Here is a 20,548-nt window from a genome sequence, read left to right on the forward strand (position 1 = left end):
AACCAGGTTTTGTTACTTTGAGGAGTATGTGATGTAAATAGCTTTTCTGTGAGTACAGTCCCCTTGGCCCACTCTGGACCCCTGCCCCCAAGTGGCTGGAGGCCTGGGGTGGGGGTGACCCCTCTCCTCCCTGCAGCTCGTCGTGGGGTTACGACTGGACAAAGGGGGAGGCGGTGGGTGAGATGCTGAGCTTTTGGTCTCACTGCCCCGACCTGGATCATGGCGGGGTTCGGGGAGATGTGACTTACACAATTATTTCTAAGAACTTCAACATTAAAAACTTTTTCCTACAATGCTTGCTGCTCAAACAGTGCAGCCCAGTGTAGGAATTCCTTCTTCACCTCAGCGAGCTGCGTGGTTTAAACACCTGCTGAGGGCCACGCTCCCCCCACCACGACGGGAAGCTGAGTCCAGGAGCCCGACCCCCTCAGCTGAGCCACTAAGGAAAATCCGTCAGGACAGTTTATTCAAGACCAATTTATTCTCTAGATTTGCCAACAGACACACCCTCCTTGGAAAAAAAATGCATTATACAAACCCTTCCATTCACTTTAGTATCTTTTGCATAAGACATTGTCCCAAGATTTCAACTCAACACCCACATTCTCAGCACTGGGCTCCTTAAACCTCATCCCAAATGGGTCAACTTGCTTTTCACCTAGATTCCCCTCCTTGTGTGGGGGAGATGATCCACACGGTGAAGGCCAGTTCAGAACCATGGGCTCCACTCACTCCCTGAACACCCGAGGCCAGAGGATTTAAGAATTAGGATGAGAGATGAGGGGCCTGCTGGGCTGTCACCACTGCCCCCAGGGCCTTGAGGCCACCACTGGGCCCAGCTGCTGTTTCCACTGTGCCGTGCCCACTGGCCCCCCTGGAGCTCCTGGGTCCCAGGGGCTCTCTGCTCAGGCTCTCACGCACTTGCTGCCTCAGCCCTGCTGGCCCAGGACAGCGAAGCACACAGCTGCTGTTCAGCACACCAACACGCCACTGCTCTGTAAGCCTGCAGGTTCTTTTCATCGGAGGACACCTCCCAAGGCCATGACTTCCAGCTCTCCGCCGCCCTTGCATGCTGAGGCCCACACTGCCCCGGGCTCGTCTGGCCAGCAGGACCCTGTCTGCAGACAGAAAACCAGAACGACCCCCTAGCAGTGCCTCCTGGTGCTGGACAGATGGGACCACAACTCTCTCACCCGGTCTAGCCTCCTCACCTTGGGTTGGAGACCTCAGGACAGCAGAAACAGCTGCTCAGGCCCCCTCCGCCTTCCCCCACAAGACATGCCAAGCCCAGCTCCCCTCTTTCTCAATACCCCACTCACCACCCAGTTTCTGTGGGGGAATCAGCAAGGCTCTACCATCTAGGATGAGCCCGGCAGAGAGGTCAGCAGACACTCTACTGCCGCACCGCCCAGAGCACGCCACCAACAGTTCTGCCGAGGGCGGCTCTGCTGGATACCTGAAACCACCAAAACACCAGTTCTCACCTCTCTGCAAAGCGCACAAGGCCTGGACACAGATGCCACGTGCTTGTATGAAAGGGTGACCTGTATGCTGCCCCCCTCCAAGAGCTCAGCAACAAAGGAGCTTCATGAAGCCCTCAGTTTACTCCCACCCTCCACCCCTCGTTCTGCTGGGCCTGAGGACTGCTCCTGGAGGATGCTGAGGACAAGCATCTCCTGAGAGCACCTCTGGGGTGCAGGGCAGACCCTTGGCAGCCCACCAGCCTCTGCCCAGGCAATGCCTTTCCCAGTCAGGGCTCATCTTCATTTTCCTGGTGGCCACCCAAGTGCCTTATCACCCACGACCCCCTGCCCTCCTCTGAAATTAGGACAACCTCATATACTACCCCTGACCAGATTCTGGCAAGCCAGTGTCCACAATGAGGGTCCAGGTCTGTGAGAACCCCCCCCCCCAAACATACCTGTCCTGAAGCGAGTCCTGGAGTGACAAGAGCCCACATCTGCAGGTCTATTCCACTGACCAGCTGCACAGAACTGAGCTGGGCCCACGGATCTGAGACATGGAATCTCATCAGTGAATCCCCCCAAACCATGCTTTTCTACAGAAGGTTTCTCAACCTCAGCCCCACCAGCATGGGGACCCCTCCCCACTGCCACATGCCCTGGGAGGGACACGCTGGTTGAGAGCCAGTCACCTACAGCTTTTGTTCAACCCTCAACAGCAAACTGAGCCCTCCACCTGACAGGGGGTCACAGCCCCCTCTGCCCTCCAGGTCCCTGGTCCGGGTAATCATTTTTAGGGTCATGGTTGGCCCATGGACAGGCTCCACACAGGGCCCTAACCTCTGTCTCACCCACAGGGCCAATACCAGGAGCGACCCTTGGCGCTCTTTCCAGAATGACCAAACCGTCTCCTACTCCTTGTCAAGGGTCCTCACAGCACAAGCGCTCATGGACCAGGTGGCTCCAGACCCCGCACAGGGAGTAATGGGTCTGGACAGGACACAGGCCACTGATACCAGCTCAGCAGCTCTCAGGCAGGGAAGCAGGTCACACCTGCCCAACGCTTTCTTCTACAAAGTCTCCCCCAGACAGACCTACTGAATGACCAAAGGAGACCCTCAGTCAATCCCACTGTGCCCGAAGCTTGCCACGTGCTCATGCATCTCATTTAATCCTCACAACGAGCCTTACTCTATGGAAGAAAATCGTACTGTCCGGCTACAAACCATTCTTAGCGCCCACTGTTCTGAGCACTGAGCGTAGAAATAGCCGCTTCCTCTGTGCCCCGACGTCACGGGTGCAGCAGGGCAGCTGCATCCGTGGTGCCGGCAGGTCCGCCATCCATGGGGCAGCTGTCCCCTCCCTCCCACCCAGCAAGGCCCAAGGAGATGCTCAGAAAAGCACGGCCTCTTACCTGGCTCCGGATCGTGATGGCTGGTCATTCTGGCCAATGGTCACAAGCTGTCACTGTTCTCATATTAGTAAGAGAACCGCTTGGCTCTGTATCAGTGTAAGAAAAGCTCACTGCCATCACTGCTGGAATTCAAACCCAGTGCACAAAGCTCCAGGCAAGGGATCTTTCACCTCTTCAGCGGTCACCTTTCAGACCCCTGCTGGGCAGCACGAAGAGAAGATTAAAAAAGACTTCGGGGGCGGGGGGCGGGTGTAGCTGTGTAACAAGAGTTTGTGCTTAGCATGCACAAGTTCCTGGGTTCCATCCCCAGTACCACTGTTAAAAAAAAAAACCCATCTAATTATCCCCTGCCAAACATTAGAAAAAGACGACTTGGGCTGCCTACTCTGGCACCTGGCTGGTGTTTGCTAAACTTGGGGAATCACAGTGCAGCCGGGGGGCGGGGGGGGCGCCTCAGAAACCTGTGCCCCTCCCAGAAAGCTATTAACGAGGTACTGACCAATCTAATCAGAGAAGGCCACTCAACAAAAGAAGGTGACACAGAAACAACTCTTTGGAATTAAAAGAAAAACAAAAAAACCTCATGTGCCAGAGAACGCCAGCATCGCTAGCCTCTGGAACTGTCTCTTTAACATGTGGAACTGGCAACTTGAGAGCTTCTGGCTGCACAGCCCAGTTTAAATCAGTTTACACCGTTCAGCTCACCCCCGAAAGGGAAATCTTAGTGCCATCTTTCTTTTTAAATCCAACGTGACAGGTAAATAACACTCAAGCCCTTCAGCAAGTTAGCCTAACTGAAACCCACTCACGTTTCCCTCGCTCATCACTGTGGGGGCAGCCCACCTGCTGGGACAACCTCGTTATCTGAGGCTAGCCAAGAACTAGGAAAGAATTAGAGCTTTTACCTGACAGGCCTCAGGCTGCCTGTAAACACACACCAACAGTTCGCACGCAGTCAAGTGTCAGACTATCAATCATCCAGACGTTCACGGGCCAGAACACTGGGCGTAGACAAGCCTCTCTTCTCTCTGCCACCTGATGACACACACGTGACACCGCAGCCACATATGCAACGCCTCTAGGGGCAGCATGTATGTAAAGTTAGGTAATCCAGGCTTTGATTATCCCAACCAAGTTGCTGTGGACCACCTGGCCCTGGCGCTTAGGATGTAACACAGAAGGCACTGAATTTGCAAGAAAGTTATCTCCCAGCACCAATGTGTCAGCTCACCTGAGAGTTCAGAGGTGCTCAGTTCCCAGCAGGCAAACCCCCTAGAGGAAAAAGAAAGCCACTTTATGAGAACCTGACGAGTTCACAAAAAAGCATTTCATCCAGGATTTGTTTTGCTGCATTTGACCTCCAGGTCTACACGTTTCTATTCATCAAACCCAGTCACCCTCCATTTTATTCCCGGCTTAATTTGGGGGGTGTAGAAAATCCAGGTTACAATACAGCGGCACTGCATGAGAGGCACTTCAGTCCTGGCCACCATCACCGGCTGCGGACATCAGGGATCACGCGACCAGGGCGATGACGACAGGTATTCCTTTCCACCAGGAGGCCACGCACACACCCACTCTACTGCATACACACACCCACTGTATCATACTATATACGTGCCCACACCCACACACCACTACAGTAGGAGCAGTCACACTGCTACAATTCGGCAATCACCCCGCTTTTAGAAAGAACCTAGGAAGCAGTGACAATGCGTTTAAAAACAGATGCCCAGAAATGTGAAGTGACTTACGCAGGCGTTAAAGACTCCTTCCCTTAAATTCTCACAATAAGCCGTGTGGGTGAAGGGAGGCGGGAGCGGGGGGAGGAGGGCGGTGGGCACATTTCTGAAATGTCCCGATTCGCCCATTAAACTACTGCCACCTGGCCCTACTCCCCGAGGCTTCGGCTCTGGACAAGCCCAGAGAGCACAGCGGGGCGCGGGAAGCCCCCACCGCCCCGCACTCGCGAGGCCCCATCGAGGCGCGGGAGCCTCGCCGCATCCACCCCCACGCCGAGGACGCCCGTCCGTCCCGCAGGCCCAGGGCGCGCCAGCCAGCGCACCTCTGGTCACCGGCATCCAGGACGGAGCCGCGGGGCGCGAAGCTCGCCGGCCGCGGGCGGCGGGGCCCACGGAGAGGCCAAGGCTCAGACCCCAAGGCCTTGAGAAACCTCCATAGCGTCTCCATCTGCGCCGGGAGAAAGGACGTACGAGCGCGCGCCGCGCTTTTTATAGCGCGGACGGTAGCCCGCGAGGCCCAATCCCCGCTCCCCAGCGAGCCCGCGCTGCAGCGCCTTCTAGTGGATCCTCCCGGCCGCGCCACGCCGGTGATCTTTTATAAAGAAAGCTAGTTGCCTAGAACCTGAAATACACAGGACAGCCCATTCTCAAGGCTTTGACCTTTAAGGGTACAACACCATTCGTACAAAGATAAGTTGCAGAATAGAAAATAACATTTGTCTTGTTGGAGGTTTACAAGAACACCATGATCTGACCTAGGTGGCCGGCTGCAAGGACAAAGGATTCCAACACCAAGAAGTCTGCAACAACCAACCACACTCCCTCCCCTTTTCAGAATAAAAGGAGCCTGAATTCTGACTTGGGGAAGATGGTTCTCCAGGACGTTAGTCTGCCATCTTCTTGGTCTGCCAGATTTCCTAATAAAGTCGTTATTCCTTGCCCCAACGCCTCGTCTCCTGGTTTATTGGCCTGTCGTGTGGTGAGCAGCACGAGTTTGGACTCCGTAACCCTGGGTCCTCCAACTGCAGGGTGAGACCTACCTCCCGTGGGTGGCAGAACTGCCTTTGTCAACTTAGGTGAAGCACTTAGAACGGTGCCAGGCACTTAGGCACCTACAGCGTCCCTGTACTTACTGTCTCCAACCTGAGCGTCCCTGAAGCTGGGCCTGCTCTTTATTGCTTGCAGAAAAGCCTGCCACTCTCTGGGGATCCCTGGTCGAGCTGCTCCTGCCTGCCCCAGTCCCCCTGGAGCCTCTGCCCCCGGGACACCTTTCCTCTGAGCCCCTCGGGACGCTCTCCTGTAGGGAGCTCTGCCTTCACTGCTCAGGCGGGGTCCCCTAGATGCTACCTGATGAGGCAGGGGCTGCCAGGGCACACTGGGGAGCCACGCTTTGCTTCCTTTTTCACATGGAAGCTTCTGAAGTGCAGTCAGGAAGGACCCACCATGAATTCATTAGTCCCCTGGGACTTATGAGCTAACAAGTTGCTGCTGACTTGGGAGATGCAGACCACACCTCAGGGCAAGGTGTGGCTAACGAGCCTCCCACCCCACCTCCATGAGAACCCTACAGGATTCTCTGTGATGGGGGCAGAGTGGGGAGTCCCAGACCTGCCTCCTGGGGCCAGCCATTTGGGCCAAAGGCTGGACAGCCCCTGTGGCCACTTAGCCGAGAACGTCCCCAGCAGTGCCCCGTCCCTGGGCAGGTGTGGTGTCCCCCCCCTTGGAAGCACAACACAGACAAAACGACAGAAGAGCAATGGGGCCTGGTTTCGTGGGGACAGGCTGAACTGGTTTGCAGAAGGAAGGCTCCCTCCCCTCCCAACCTCCCACAGCCTGAAGGGAGCGAAGTCCTAGCCAGAAAGACCCAGCTCTCCAAGAAAGACGATGTTTCCAAAACGCTGCAGAGGGGTTCCCTGGGCCCCCTCCACTTCCAGGGATCTGTTCTCAACACAGATTCAGGGGCACAGAAATTCCCTTCAGCACGGTGATGGGAGTGAAAATCGGAAATGAATTCTATATTCACAGGAGGAGCTCTTGGGAAATTCTGAGTCGGTGCCACAGAAAATGCAAAGGAGGAAGAGGATGGACTGGCCACTGTCCACCTGGGGAAACCAGGTTCCAGAACAGCACACATCCAGGAATCCTCCCCGCCCGACACCCACAAGGGCTCACAGGCACCCACAGAGGAGGAGGAGGGGACCTGGACACCACCTGCTAGGGCCCTCCTTCCAGGCGGGAGACTTTGTTCTTTATTTAGTTCTTAATTCTTTCAGAATTCACTATTTTACATTTATTGTCCTTGTAGTAAAAAACATTTAAAAACAAAATAATGTACTTTAATTACTCCATAGATAAGAGATAAAAAGATAACATTTATGATTTTAATATTAGAATTATATAAGCAATATGCACACTTTATAAAAAAATTTATCACCTAAAGGAGAAGAGATCTCAGAGTCTCACCTGAGGCGGGAAGCCCCATAAAAAAAGACCAGCAGGACCCCCAGGCAGGGCCACTACCCTCCTGCCCGCACCATCCAGTTCCCTGGCCCAGCGGCTTTATCTCACTCTTTGCCTCTGAAACAGCTTACTTCTAGGAAAGTGGAACTTACCCCTAAAATCTATTGGTTCCCCGAGCTAACTCCTGATTGGTCTATTTGTAGTACTTCATTTGCATGGAGCTCACTCCTGATTGGTTATCTCTCCCTCCTGATTGGTCCATTTCTACAAAGCTTGTTCCTAATTAGTCAACTTTTGTTATACCTTATTTGCATATGATGTTGGAAAGTGTAAACTGGCAGCCTATAAAAGCCTGTATAAACCTGCAAACGGTGTCCAGCTCTTGGAGTGTTAACTCCTTTGGGCCCGCTGGTATAATAAACCTGAGTTCTCCAACTCTCAGAGCGCTGCTTGGTCTCTTGCCCGGATCCAGATTGCTGTCACAACTGAGCTGTAACACACTTTCTGCAACACATCCACAGGCCGACCATTGTGAGTGGTTCGGTGTGTCTCCCTCTGGCTCTGTTGGTTTCATTCTGTCTCTGTCTGTCTGTCTGAGATGCAGATTCATTTACATATACACGTGTCTGCATGTTGACATGAGATACATGTAGTCTTACAGATGAGCTCCTGGATGCAGATGGTTGTCCACACGTATCTCATGAAAAAGGACCCCTTGGATCTCCCCTGTCAGCACGGAGACCCGCACACCCACTGGGGCAGCTGCATAGCACTGCCCATCCGCGTGGACCAGGACTGATGGACCCCGTCCCCCTCCATGGACACTAGAGTTGTTTCCAGGTCCCTGCCATTTCGGCCAACGCTGTGATGGGTCACTTGAAAATACATCTCAAAACCCTGTGCAAGAACTCCTGTGGGTGAGCCTAGGCTTAGCGCCGCAGCATGCACACGGTTCTCCCAGAGAGGCGTGTCCTCCACACCTCCCTCTGGGGGGCCCGGGGGGCCTCTGCCCCTCACGTCGTCCCCAGGGCTGGTCACCTCCAGACGAGGAACCTGCCAGTGTGACGGTGGCCGGTGCTGTCTCCACAGTGGTTACGTCTGCGTGTCCCCATCAGTGAGGTCAAGCGTCTCTGACACGTACTGACCACGTGTGCGGCCTCTCGTTGGAATTGCATGTTTGTTCTTGGGCCCTTTTAAAAGCACTGACTTTGGAGAGTTCGGGGCCCGCAGGGGGGTCCGCCCTCTCTCTGCTCCTGGGCTGAGGAGCGCAGCTCAGGTCTGGGTGCGGCCTCACCCGCTCTCTCCGCGTTTCTCGCGGTTTTGTTCGGCCCGGGAGGAGCTGGGCGTGTCCCTTCTGTCCTAGGGAGCTGCTGTCACACTTAGAATGGGGTCTCTGCCCTGAGACTGTGCACGTGTTTGCCGAAAGGGCTTCATTCTGTGCATTCCACCTTTACTCCATCGGGATTTCCCCTTCATGTAACAGAAGTGCTATTTCAGGTAGAAAAAGAAAACAAAAATGAACTATTCTTTCAAAATAGACACACAAAAAGCCGCATGTTGCACGATTCCATTTATGGAAACATCCAGAACAGGTAAAGACACAGAGACAGAGAGCAGATTAGGAGGTGCAGGGGGCGGGGGAGGGAGGGCTGGGGGCCGATGGCTTTCAGTCCCAGGCTTCCTTCTGAGGAGTGAGGCAGTCGGCTCCAAGACAGGCCTGAAGGTCACGCGGCATCGTGAGTGGACTTAATGCTTATCAACTGTTCAGCTGAAAACGATGTGAAATGAAGTTTTAATATTTTAAATTTAGAACCGAGAATATAAGACACCATGTAAAGTGTAAAGTGGAAAAAGAAAAACCCAGAACAAGAACAGGGGCGGGAAGGGACCTTCTGGGGGGGAGTGAGTTGAAGGTGTGGCTTGGGAGCCAGCACTGAGGAGGGTTCCAGGCTGGCTTCCCCGCAGGGCTGCTGGTCCTGAACCGGCTCCAGGGCTCCTGTGGGAGCAGGTGCAAGGCCTCCCCAGCCATTTAGGGCCCTCATTCTGGGGAGCCCTTTGGCAGGTACTCGCTCCAGCCTGTGTTGCCCTCGGTGGCCGTGGGGCTGCCACTCACCCAGGGGGATGGAGGGGGCGCCTCTGTTGACCAGCTCCTCACCATCTCCTGCACGGAGCTCTGAAAAGACACCGCCCGGCAGCAGTCCTGAGGATGGAGTTCTGCCTGCCCGAGGTGATGCTTTTCCACCTGCTGGACTTCTGCTCCCAGATCGGGCACAGACCTGTGTCTGCACAGCCTCTACCTGGGATGCGGTGAGGTCTGCCTCCAGGACTTAGGATGAACCTCGGGCCAAAGGTCACCACCCTAGCACCTCGTTCACCCAGCCACCTTGACCTGGTGCTTCACAGGACAGGCCCATCAGGCTTCTTCCCCCTCATCGGCCTGCTCCTGCTCGGGGCAGCCCACCCGACATGGACCATGCCTCCCCTTCCACACACACAGGGAGGGGACATAGGGCTGCCCAGGTGGGATCCCGGAGGTGGCCTGGCCTGGACCCGGCTGCCTTGGTGGTCCCTGTGTTACCTTTGGGTGCCTCCGGGCAAATGGCCAGACGCGTCTGTGGCTACGGCCTCGGGACATCGGGACACAGCAGGAGAACATAGTGCTCATTTGAGGTCTCTGGCCAAGTGAGCTGGACCGGGGCTTCCCTAGAACACACACCTGGTATCCTGGGCTCCAAGTTCTGTTGGGCTCTGTCATCAAGAAGTGAGGTGACTTCCTGGGGTGCCCTTCTCCAGGCTTCCTGCTCAGACATGAGCTCCCCAAGGGCCCCTCCAGGCTGCTGACTGCTCACCCCTGACCCCATGTCATGTCCCTGCACAGTGACACCAACGAGGAGGCCTGGGTCAGCCTGGGCCCCGGCTCAGGGGACACAACTGGGCTCAGACCTCACTCCTCCTTCTCACCAGTGATATGACCCTGGAGAATTCACGTGCCTCTCAGGGCCTCCCCAGTCTCCCCGTCTGCACAGTGGGGGTCATTCTGGCATCTGCTTCATGGCTGTCATCAGGTGCAGAGACTTGTACACACCCACAGTGCCTGCACACCCGTGGGCTGGGACCACACGTCCCTCATGCAGGCTCAGCAGTGGAAGGGCCGCAGAAGGGGCTGGCGGGGCACAGAGCAGAGCTCAGACAGGCCGGGTCTGCCTGGGACCTAGGGACAGCCACGCCCCCTCCCAGTCCCCCCAGCAGAGGACCTTCCAGTTCCTCTGTCCTGTGTCATCTCGGCCCAGAGCCCCTCAACGGCTCCCAGCGTTCCTGCCTCCTGATCACACATCCCCGTGTGATCCCCTCCCCTCAGGGTGGATGGACTTTGTGATAAAAGGGATGGGCTGTGTTTTCCAAGACTCATTTATGAAAGGTTGTGACTTCTGCTGGGTCCCCTCCCTCCTGCGTTCATTCTCTGTCTCTCTGTCTTTGTCTGTCTCTGTCTCTTATTTTCTCTCTGTCTCTGTCTCTGACTCAATGTTCTGGAGAAGCAAGATCAGATGTTATGAGCTGCCCTAGGAGGCGCCAGAGCAAAGACCCAGCCTTGGGTCCTGGCCCAGAGACAGGAGAGACCTGAGCCCCCGTCCAAACTGAATGCCACCAATAACCTGTGAGTGACCTCAGAGACAGACCCACCTGACGGAGACTCGACTGAGACCACAGCCCAGCGTCTGGGGAGTCCTCCAGGCAGAGGCTCCCAGCTGAGCTGAGCTGAGCCTGCATCCTGCTCACAGACACGGAGATGGTCAATGTTGTCCTCGTAAGTGCTAAGTCAGGGGAACGCTGTCACCCAGCACAGACAGCGGGTCAGCCTTCCAGACCCGGGTCCAGCCCTGGCCTCCTCCCTCCCACCCTCCTCTCCTCCCCAGCTCTCTCCAGTCACGCTGGCTCCTGTCCCACCCTCCTCTCTGGCCAAAGTCTCTTCGGTCTCTGAGTCTCTGCACCTTCGACCTTCCCCCGCTCACTGCTCACAGTCTGCAGGGCTGGTGCCTCTGGTCTTTCTGGTCACAGCATCCTGATCACCCTGGAGACCTTTAGACACCCCCCCCCCCAGGAGCTCCCGGCCCTCCCTCCAGGACCCTGACTCGTTTCCCTAGAGCACGTGCTCTTCTCTCTCCCAGGGATTTGCTTTCCTGCTTTTGTCCGTCTGGCCCTCCAGGCTGTGTGCTCCTGGGTGAGTGCCCAGGGCACAGTAGCTGAATGAATCAATAGAGGATCTCAGACCCCTTCCCGCCTCTGCAGCTCACACTGTGGGCCTGGAGGCTAGTAATAAAAGGTGCCTGTTGGGTCGGAGGCAGGGGGATGCCCAGAATGACCCCGGGTGTCCCTTCTCTGCTCCAGTTGCTCCATTGAGTAGAGTGGGCATAGCTGCCCCCTGGTGGTCAGTCCCTGCACCGCAGCCCCAGGCAGGAAACTAATCACATACCTTTGCTTGGGGTCCTCAAGGCAGTGGTCTCACCAGGGCCGAGGGGGCAGAGCAGCAGGACCTGCCAGCTCCTGTGGGAAGAAAGGGGCCTCAGAAACTTCCCTCGCTCCTCTCTCTCCCTCCACTGTCCCGGTGTCCAGGTCACAAGTGAGGCCTCCTCACCCAACCAGGGCAATGACTCCACCCACTTACAAATGAGGACCCAGGGTGCCAACAAGGAGGGTCTTGTCCCTGGTCCCCAATGAGTGGTCCAGGGCTCTGTCATGTTCTGCACCCCCAGGTCCCTAGTCCCCCAAGTCCCCAGACTGCCCCTGCTCAGAGGACCTCAGAGGGTAGAAAGCATTTTCCAAGGACCTGGAGGACAGTGGGTCACAGATGGAGAACGAAGTCCAACAGACTCTTCTGCAAGCTTGTGGGACCTTAGGGGTCCCCCGTCTCAGCACCCCACTTTACAGAGAGGGAGCTGAGGCCTCATCTCCCGTAGCCCCTCCACAATAGGTGGTCTCATCCCTGTTCCAGGACCCCCTGACCCTGTCTTCTCCAGGGAGCTCTAGGGGTGACCCCAGCCCAGGCAGTGCCCAGGGGACCCCCCCCCATCAGCCTGCAATCTCTCCCTTCCCCATTCTGTGGGCCTGGGCATGCTGCTACGATGCTGGATACCCCTGCCCCTGGCAGAGCTGCCCCCAACCTCCTTCTCATCCCTCTCACTTCCCCCCTCAGGGCAGTCAGTCAGTGTGTGTGCGCGTGTGTGTGCGTGCGAGCGCGCGAGGCTACCCAGGGGAATGGGCCCCACATGCGAGGGGTGAGCAGGGGTCCCCCAAGATCTGAGGGGCTCTCATTCCCAGTGTAAACCCTAGGGGAGGGTTGAGTCTGGCCTCGGAGGCGGGGACCCTCCCTGCTCCCCCGGACTCTGCCCACCTCCTGGCCCCTGGCAGTCCCCACCTCTCCTGGCTTCAGGAGGGGCTGGACAGGGACCTGCATCAGCCCAGCTCTGCGAGCACGCGCCGCGCTCTCCGCCCCGGACGGGTGACGGGCGTGGCGAGGACCAGCCCGCTTGGCGGCGCACAGGCCTCCCGCCCATGCTCACAGCGCGCATGCGCAGCACGAACCGCTCCCCGCGCGGCTCCGCTGTGGTCCAACCGTCACCGGCTCGGCAACCCCCGCGTCCCCTGAGCCCCGTGAACCCACCCCATCCCCCAATCAGATGCGAGATGTAGCATGCTGGGCTGGGTGTGCTGGACATCTGGGGACACAGGGGTCTCTGAATATACCCTCACCTGCTCTCCTGGTCCCCAGACCCCACCCCAGGGTCCAGCTCAGGACACGGCTGGGCCTGTGTGACCTGGGGGCGGCAGTGGCCACTCAGTCCGGGCAGGGAGAAGGTCCAGCCGCCGCTTCTCCTCCTCCTCCACCCCCCCACCATTTGTCCCCCTCACAGGACCCTGGGACACAGGGTCCAGCCTGTCCCTGGCTGTCCAGGCTGCTGTGGGAGGGGCTGGGGGAAGCCCACCGCCCAGAGGAGCAGGCGTTGGGGGTAGTTACTGTTATTAGGGGGCCCCGTGGGCACTGAGTGTTTTCACCCCACTTTACAAAGGAACAGGGGCCCCAGCACCTTAGGTCACTCAGCTCTAAGTGACCAAGTCCAGCCATGAAGGGGGACTGAGGATCATTGCTCCTCACTGAGCCCCGTGCTGGCCATCAGAGCCTTGTCCTGTGTGGGGCTCCCCCGGCCAGGCAACTTCCTGAGTCCAAGCACTGTGGGTGCCTTTGAGACTGGAAGACAAGAGTTGTCGATGAAAAATAATAAACAACCAATAATAATAATAGAAACGAGTTTTATTTGAGCCAAACTCAGGACTAGCCTGGAAGCCCGCTTCCCAGATGCCTCTGAGAAACTGCTCCAGAGAGGCAGGGTTTCCAGCACAGGTTTGTATATTGTCAGGATAAAGAACGTTAGGAAGTCAGGGATGCAGTTCTTCAAGGTAGAAGAAGAAAAAGGAAACAGGCCAGCACATATATGGTGGGTCAGTGTGGCCTTGGCATCCGGGACGAGGCATATCATCAAAGGAGGACCAGCACTGGTGTCCCGGAAGAGGGGCATTTCATCTGTATTTTTTGATATGATTTTTGAGATGATCCCTTTTTAAATTTAATTTTATTTTGGGGGGGTTATTAATAAATTAGGTTTATTTATTTAAAAAGAGGTGCTGGGGATTGAACCCAGGATCTCATGCATGCTAAGCACATGCCCTACCACCGAGCTACAGCCTCCCCCCCTAATCTTTATTCTTATCATGGATGTTCTTTACTTGTGGTCCATGTGCCCTTTTCTTTAATGGTTAAAGCAGATGTACAGTGTACATTGGATGGGCCACACACAGGCTGTTCTAGTCAGCATCAAATTCAAGTTAACTCTTGTATAAGCCAGAATGACTTCCCTGTGTCTCAATATGTGAAAAAATTTATTTTGTCAGAGTACAGCTACTTTGGAAAAGGACCAGGGAATGGCCTTGACAGGCCTGAGAAAACAAAGCCCCAAGGCTGAGGTCTCTGAGAGGACACCCGGAGACCCACAGGAGCAAAAGACACCTCTGTTCCCTGACGTGTGTACACAATTTCTTGAGGACAAAGGCGGGACCATAATGTGCCACGTGGCAGGAGTCTGGAGGGGTCGAGTAACACCCACATCCCCTCCGCTTTAACCCTCCCGGGGTCAGAGTCACTGACCCCGTTTCCAATGGAGGAAACAGGCTCTGAGAGTCACAGGAGCTTGCCTGTCACAGGGCTGTGAGGTGGCCCCACTGTGAGTTTGAACCCAGGGCAATCTGACCCCAAAGGCTGTGCTTTACGGGGGCCTGAGCTAGTGACCTCTGAGTCCAACCTCGGAGGTAAGTCCCCTGTGGATGGGGGGCTGTGGGGAGGGGTACTGCAGGCAGAGGCTCTGAGGAGGGAGGGGCTTGGAAGGGTCCCTGGGGGAGGGAGGCTGGAGTGAGGGTGAGGGGTGCACACTGGGGAAGATGTCTGGACCACACCACCCAGGGCTCTGGACATCGGGCAAGGTGTCGGGGTCACCGCTGTCTGGGAGGGGATCAGGGGACACGATACAGGCTGTCTTATCAGAGCCGCAGCATCCAAGATTAGGAGGGATCAGAGTGGGCACGTTACCCATCCCCCACTCAAGCATGGGATCCCCCAAACCAACCAGGATGAGGAGGCTGCCTCAGTCTTCCCCTGTGCTCCCCTCAGGGTGGGACCCGCTGCCTGGAGGGTCCAGAGATGGCCTCTTGTCAAGGTAGCCGTTTGAGAGAGGTCTGTACCCGAGGGGTGTGAGAGAGGGACCAAGGGGCCCCCCGACCCCGCCTGGGTCAGCGCGAAGCTCTTGGATATGTTGCTGCTCTGTCCAGGCCGATGCAGATGACGCACTGTCACTCTCCTGCTGGGTGGAGAGTGGCAGTTGGGTCTGTGTGGCAGACCCGGAGACACGGCCCTGTGTGCCCAAGCTCCCCGGGCGTGGTGGCAGCTGAGGAGGAGGTGCTGCTGGAGGCTGAGCTGATGCCGGAGGTCGGAGACGGTGGGGAGGTCAGTGCCCAGGAAGGGGGCGTGGGCTCACCTGATTCTCTGACCCTGCAGGGCTCCCCAGGACGGCTTCCTCCCCCCACCCCATCCTTCTCAGGCTTCCCCCCCACACGCCCTCCCTCTCCCACCTGTCTCAGCAGCCGCTTCCCGGGGGACCCAACTGAGCAAGAGTTGGAGGAAACGCACCAGGAGCAGAAAGAGAGAAGCAAAAGTGCCACGTTTGCAGGGAAGTTAGCTCTGTGCGGTCAGACCCGCGGGCTCCACTTCCCACCCCTCTCTGAGTGCCTCCCCCACACTGTGCCCACGGCTGCCACTGCCGTGGGGACCTCTGACCTGGGCCTGCAGGGCTGCTCTTGCTTCGGGGCCACTCCTCGGCCTCTGCCCCAGAACCAGGCCCGGGTGGGGACAAAGCACAGTGGTCCGATGGCAGGACGTGAGCCCCCACGACGCCAGCTGCCTCTGAGAGGCTGAGGTCCTCCGGAGCCTCCGGGGTCCGTCCCCTGGGAAGTGCGGGCTGTAGGATTCTGTTCAGATCACGCTGCTTCCCCGCTCATCTCAGCCCTGACCGTCCTCCCCGGACACGAGGGCCCTGCAGGGTCCGGGCCTCCCTGCAGCCCACGGCCCAGCCCGGAGCCCGCACCTGGACGCCCTGCAGGCCGGGCCAGGGTGGGGAGGTGCGGACGGCACTGGGGAGCGGGCTGCCGGGCTCGGGCTCCCAGACAGAAGAGAGCGTCTCCACGGCGGGCCCTGCTGCCCTTGGCCAGGAAGATGGACCCCAGAGTAGGCTCCTTCAAGCCCAGGCGCTGGGTGCAGAGACCCCCAGCTCCACGCAGGCTTCTCCAGGTGGAGGGAGGCCTCCCGGGGAGATCTGAGGAGGACTGTCTCCTGTCGGGTCCAGCACCCCCGCCCGAGTCTTAGCCCTTGATCGTTAAGCCCTGACCCTGGCCAGGCGCCAGCCCCTTCTCTGCACAGCCCCTCGGGGGCAGCCAGGTAGGGGGACCCACCGCTTAGGGGCAGGGCAGCACCAGGCAGACAAATGGTCCAGGGCCCGGATCCCAGGACAGGGGCAAGTGGATCAGGCACTGCTTCACCGGGTCCCCCCACCAGGCACCCAGTTTGATGGCCTCACGCCATTGCAGGGACAGTGGGGCCAGGAGAGTTGTCATTACAGAAAGTGGAACATATACCACCAAAGCCTGAGATGGCCGGACCCCCAGACACCCCTAGACTGGTGAGGGGCTTGCACTGCCGGGGGAGCCCCATCTGGTGTCTCCTTGTCAGGGAAGGAAGTGCCTGAGCCCCAGCATCTGCGTGCGGGGCCTGCTGTGCCCAGGAGGGGCCCGGGAAGGCTGGCCTCCCCCACTGGGGGCTGTGGGCCTGGGACTTGGGAAGTTGCCCTGACCCTGAGTGGAGGGAGCCCCCTTGTCCCCAGTCTCCAGGGAGGTTGGTCTGGGGTCACCCTCCCACCACGAGAGAGAAGACCCTGGACGCTGTTGCCTGGCTGTCAGGCAACGCATCGCCAAGCCCCAGGGTGATTTTGGGAAACTGCGGTGTTGGCGTCAGAATATGCGGGCAAGGTCACTGCTGAAGTGATTCCCTCCCCGGGGGCAGCGCCTGTGTCCAGCCAGGAGTGGGGGAAGGGGCAGGAGCAGAATCCCACCCCAGCTGGGGTCCCCGTGTCCTGCTGTCCCCATCCTGGTGGGCCTGGGCCAGCCTGGCCCCTTCCTGCGTCCTCCACTGGGGGCTCCCCTCACTCCTGCCTCGGCCTCCAGCCAGCGGGGAGCCAGGGGGCCAGGCCATTCCCACCTGCACAGGTGACCCCACCTGAGGACTGGAGCTGACCCTGTCATCCTCAGCACCCCTCCCCCCACCCCCAGGACCAGGGAGACCCTGAGCTTCACGGGCGTCAGACCTGCAGGAACCCCCACGGGACCTCGGGCAGGGCTGCCGGCACCCACCTCTCCCCTGACTCTCATGCCTCTTGGACTGAGACAGGACCAGGGAGACCCAGGACAGCAGGGGTCCTCCCACCCTTCCACCCCGCGTCCACACCCCCTCCCGGTCCCAGCCCACCTGAGGGACCCCACAGACAAGCAGAGCCACCGAGGATGCGGAAGCTCTTTATGTGAAGCCAGGAGAGGGGTAGGGGGCTGGGGGAGGAAGTGGGGGGGGCCAGGGGGGTGGAGCAGCCCAGGCCCCCGGGACAGGGCCCCTTCCCTGTCCTACACGACAGAGGGTCCCGGTGGGGCGGCCCCGGGGCTGCTGTGGAGACTCGGCGCCCCTGCCGTGGAAAGGCGGAGCGGTCAGTGAGGCCAGGAGGGGAAGGGGGAGGGCAGATGCAGGCCACTAGGGGGCAGAATCCAGCTCCCGGTGCACGGGTGGGTGGGGGCAGACCCCGTGTTCCCGAGCGCACAGCAGTGAACCCAGCAGACACTGGGGGAACAGAGAGGGGGCCTAAATGTCTGGCAATGAAGCTCAGGAACAGGCATCGAAGGGAGGGTCCCATCCCAGAGGGGCTCTCGGAGCAGAGAAAGTCCCTCCTGGCTCAGGCCGGGCCCCGCCTGCCTGCGGCTTGGGGAGCCCCGGTGGCCCCTGACGTCCCACTGGACCCAGGACTCTGGTTTGCTTCAGGGTCACTCACCCTAATCACTTTCAGGATCGCAGCTTTCTGTAGAGACCAAGACAGAGCCAGGGGTGGGGAGACGCCGGGACAAGGGCCGAGGCCCCTCCCCACCCGCAGCGCAGACGCGGGTCACGAGACCCAGCGCGGGGCCCTGGCGGCCCTGTGACCCGTCACAGCACAGGTGTCTCCCCACGCAGGCACCGGGGAAGGGGCAGGAGGATCATGGGCTGCGTGGAGAAAGAGGAGAGGACACAGGGAGGGACACGGGGACACAGCAGGGCCGCCCCCTTACCCATCAGTGCAGGAGTGAAGATGTCCTCCTGGGGTAATCCCTCTCGCTGCGTGAACTTCTTAAAAGCATCCAGGGCTTCCTGGTTCACGTCGGGATTCCTACCTGCAGGCCAGGCACCCGGTGAGCCCCGGACTTGGGGAGCAGATCCAGGGAGCAGGGGCCCCTCCCTGCACCAGGGTTCACCCTGGAGTGGCCGAGGGCAGGAGGGGCGCTCAGCCGGGGAGTGGACACAAAGCAGGTCAAGAGGAGACAGGCCCCCACCCAGCTGACACATCCCCGGGAAGGGGGGTAGCAGTGGGGACACCCTGAGTCCGTGAGTGCTCTGGGGGGCCCCGGGCTGGCTTCTGAGGCTGACCTGTAGGGTCACGTCCCTGACCCAGAGGAACGTGCTGCCCTCTGACCAGAGAATTCTTGGACTTGACCCTCGCCCTGGAGGGTCCTTGTTGGGAAAAAGCCTCCATCAGCAACACGCTGACCAGCCCCGCGTCCGAGACCCCGGGAAGCGGCTCTTTGCAGCAGCAGTGGCTGGAATCCACCCCGTGAGTGGTCAGGTCACTGAGGGAGCTCAGACCGGCCACCCGGGGAAGTAAACTGGGCCAGACACACAAGGACCACTGCTTGTTCATGTTCGGGACTGGGACTTGGCTGATGCCAGTTCCGCTGGCTTCTGGAAGCAGAGCCTGAAGGGCCGGGTCAGGAGGTGTGGGTCTCCGAGGGCCCAGGATGGCAGCTCCTCACCTAAGAGTTTCCCTGCTCTGAACCGTTTGCCGTGGCGCTGGGCCTCGCAGTAAAAGACGTAGTGGTCCTCCACTGGCAGCTCAAAGATGTACACATGCTTCCTGCCCTCATCTGCAGACAGACAGGGAGAAATGGGTCCTTTGTGTCTCATTTCCTAGAGAAGATATCTGAGACCGCATTAAGGAACACTCGAATGTTCCCGCTTCTTGCCACCCTGGCAGTACCGAGCTCCCTGTCACCCAGGTGCCCAGTGGGCCTGTGCCCAGGACATGCTGCTGCCCCAGCAGTGACCCTGACGTGGGGAGGAGCCTCCTCCTGGCAAGGCCTCAACCAGAGCTGTGGAGTCAGGAGAGGCTGGAGGACTTAGAGGCTGCGGCTGGACGCTCCAGAGCTGCCCCGCCCTCTTCTGCATCCGTATCCCTTAGCTCCCCTCCGGGGGGGAACAGCCAGGACCACCCAGAGGGAGGGCGTGGTCCCTTCATCCCTGATGTGGACAAACCTGTCCCCTCTGGTGTCTGACGTCAGGCCGAGACCCCTGGGAAGGGAGAGGTGAGCATCTCCTGAGAGGGGACAGGGCAGGGACCCCCAGGGGGAGGCCTGGGCTCTGGAGGGGGCTGGGCCGGGACTCACTGGTGATGTATTTGCCGGGCTCCTCAGTTGGCCGCATCACCTCTCTCTTCTCATGGCACTGACCCTGTTTCCTGGGAGACGGGCGGAGCAAGGAAGCCATGCTCAGCAAACACACCTGCGCCCACCTGAGCTCACCTGACACGTGGGCCTCTGCCCAGTGTCCCCAGAAATTCCACTGTCACCCCTGCTGCCCAGGACTCTTTCCCCTCAAGGCCAAGGGGACATGCATTTTACCAACACCCCAACTGGGATGGGAAGGGGCACCTGGAGGCCACCCCGAGGCCAGGGCAGGGGGAGGGAAGCGGGGAGCAGGGCCCACAGTGGGTGACACTCACAGGAAAGTGAACATTATCTCCAGGTCCCCACCGTCCAGGGCTGTCACTGTCACAGGGGACACCTTCCTGGGCCTCCTCTCCTTAGGCAGGTCATTGTCGGCCACTATGGCGTTCACATACCATGTCCCTGTGATCTGAGCAGATGGGGGTCCTGAGCCCCTGAGTCCACCCCAGCATGGCCCAGATTCCCCTCCTCACCCAGCGCCCCAGCCCCCCAGCGCCCAGCTGCAGCCCCTACTAAAGGCAGTCTGGGTTCTCTCGTGTCCACACCCCTCGCTCAGTTAGAACAAGCCCGGAACTCAGGGCTCCCGGCCCCAGACAGAGGCAGGGAGTGCCTGTGACCCCACAAATCTGCTCTCCTGCTCCATCTGACCCCTTCCTGCAGAGAGCACAGGGTCATAGCCGACCTTCAGTGACCCTTCCTAAGACAGGTCCCCTGGGACTGCCGCCTACAGGCAGTCCACCTGTCCCTCCACCTGCCCCCCTCGCCCACCCAGGCTCACATCCTGTGTCTCCAAGGGGAAGGACAGGGGGTCCTGTGCCTCCAGGGCAGCAAGCAGGCCGAGAGTGATGATCAGGAACAGGGCCTTCATCTCCGGGGCTCTGCGCTCGCAGCTGCCAGCAGGTCACCTGGGGTCTGGGTGAGGCTGTGCCGGCTCCACACCAGGCTGCAGTTTATACCCATCTGAGCTGCTGGCACCTGAGCAACTGGCACAGACCACATCCCTCCCACACAGCATCCCGGCCAGTTCTGCATCGGGAAGGCGGCTCGTGGTTATTGTTGGACTCTGCTGAGTGACCATT

General features: G+C 58.9%; 1 protein-coding gene, 2 long non-coding RNA genes and 2 other non-coding genes across 10 annotated transcripts; all 5 read right to left on the bottom strand.

The window, feature by feature from the left end:
- Positions 1 to 458: 458 nt before the first annotated feature.
- LOC106730670 lies at positions 459 to 5,093 on the bottom strand. Of its 5 annotated transcripts, none has more exons than XR_004319556.1 (6): positions 4,943 to 5,093; positions 4,109 to 4,149; positions 3,783 to 3,912; positions 2,878 to 3,073; positions 1,922 to 2,013; positions 459 to 1,118 (listed from the first exon to the last, which is right to left on the bottom strand). It is a non-coding gene; the product is annotated as an uncharacterized LOC106730670 (long non-coding RNA). The 5 variants fall into 5 exon arrangements; XR_004319558.1 differs by having other exon boundaries at positions 2,878 to 3,076; XR_004319557.1 differs by having other exon boundaries at positions 3,783 to 3,955.
- Positions 2,672 to 2,805, bottom strand: LOC116663400. The gene has a single exon (XR_004319652.1). It is a non-coding gene; the product is annotated as a small nucleolar RNA SNORA43 (small nucleolar RNA).
- On the bottom strand, positions 3,836 to 3,966 carry LOC116663402. The gene has a single exon (XR_004319653.1). It is a non-coding gene; the product is annotated as a small nucleolar RNA SNORA17 (small nucleolar RNA).
- Positions 5,094 to 8,645: 3,552 nt separating the features above from the next.
- LOC106731052 lies at positions 8,646 to 12,626 on the bottom strand. 2 transcript variants are annotated; one of them, XR_004319004.1, is made up of 5 exons: positions 12,493 to 12,626; positions 11,551 to 11,621; positions 9,658 to 9,827; positions 9,193 to 9,252; positions 8,646 to 8,847 (listed from the first exon to the last, which is right to left on the bottom strand). It is a non-coding gene; the product is annotated as an uncharacterized LOC106731052 (long non-coding RNA). The 2 variants fall into 2 exon arrangements; XR_004319002.1 differs by having other exon boundaries at positions 12,469 to 12,586.
- Positions 12,627 to 17,445: 4,819 nt separating this feature from the next.
- OBP2B (odorant binding protein 2B) lies at positions 17,446 to 20,337 on the bottom strand. Its single transcript, XM_032477373.1, has 7 exons — positions 20,248 to 20,337; positions 19,745 to 19,878; positions 19,410 to 19,480; positions 18,780 to 18,890; positions 18,042 to 18,143; positions 17,768 to 17,794; positions 17,446 to 17,559 (listed from the first exon to the last, which is right to left on the bottom strand). The coding sequence occupies exons 1-6, from the start codon at positions 20,335 to 20,337 to the stop codon at positions 17,769 to 17,771; spliced, it is 534 nt and encodes a 177-aa protein (XP_032333264.1). The 3' UTR covers positions 17,446 to 17,559; position 17,768.
- Between the last annotated feature and the right edge of the window lie 211 nt (positions 20,338 to 20,548).

The sequence above is a fragment of the Camelus ferus genome, chromosome 4, assembly GCF_009834535.1.
Source record: "Camelus ferus isolate YT-003-E chromosome 4, BCGSAC_Cfer_1.0, whole genome shotgun sequence".
Lineage (NCBI taxonomy): Eukaryota > Metazoa > Chordata > Mammalia > Artiodactyla > Camelidae > Camelus > Camelus ferus.

Bases quoted from the DNA above. Each gene is read 5' to 3' on its own strand.
- OBP2B (XM_032477373.1), bottom strand. From the start codon at position 20,337: ATGAAGGCCCTGTTCCTGATCATCACTCTCGGCCTGCTTGCTGCCCTG. The intron at 19,879-20,247 runs GTGAGCCTGGGT...CCATCTGCTCAG, and splicing joins TCCCCTTGGAGACACAGGAT to ATCACAGGGACATGGTATGT. The intron at 17,795-18,041 runs GTAAGGGGGCGG...TGGTCTCTACAG, and splicing joins CTTCACTCCTGCACTGATGG to AAAGCTGCGATCCTGAAAGT.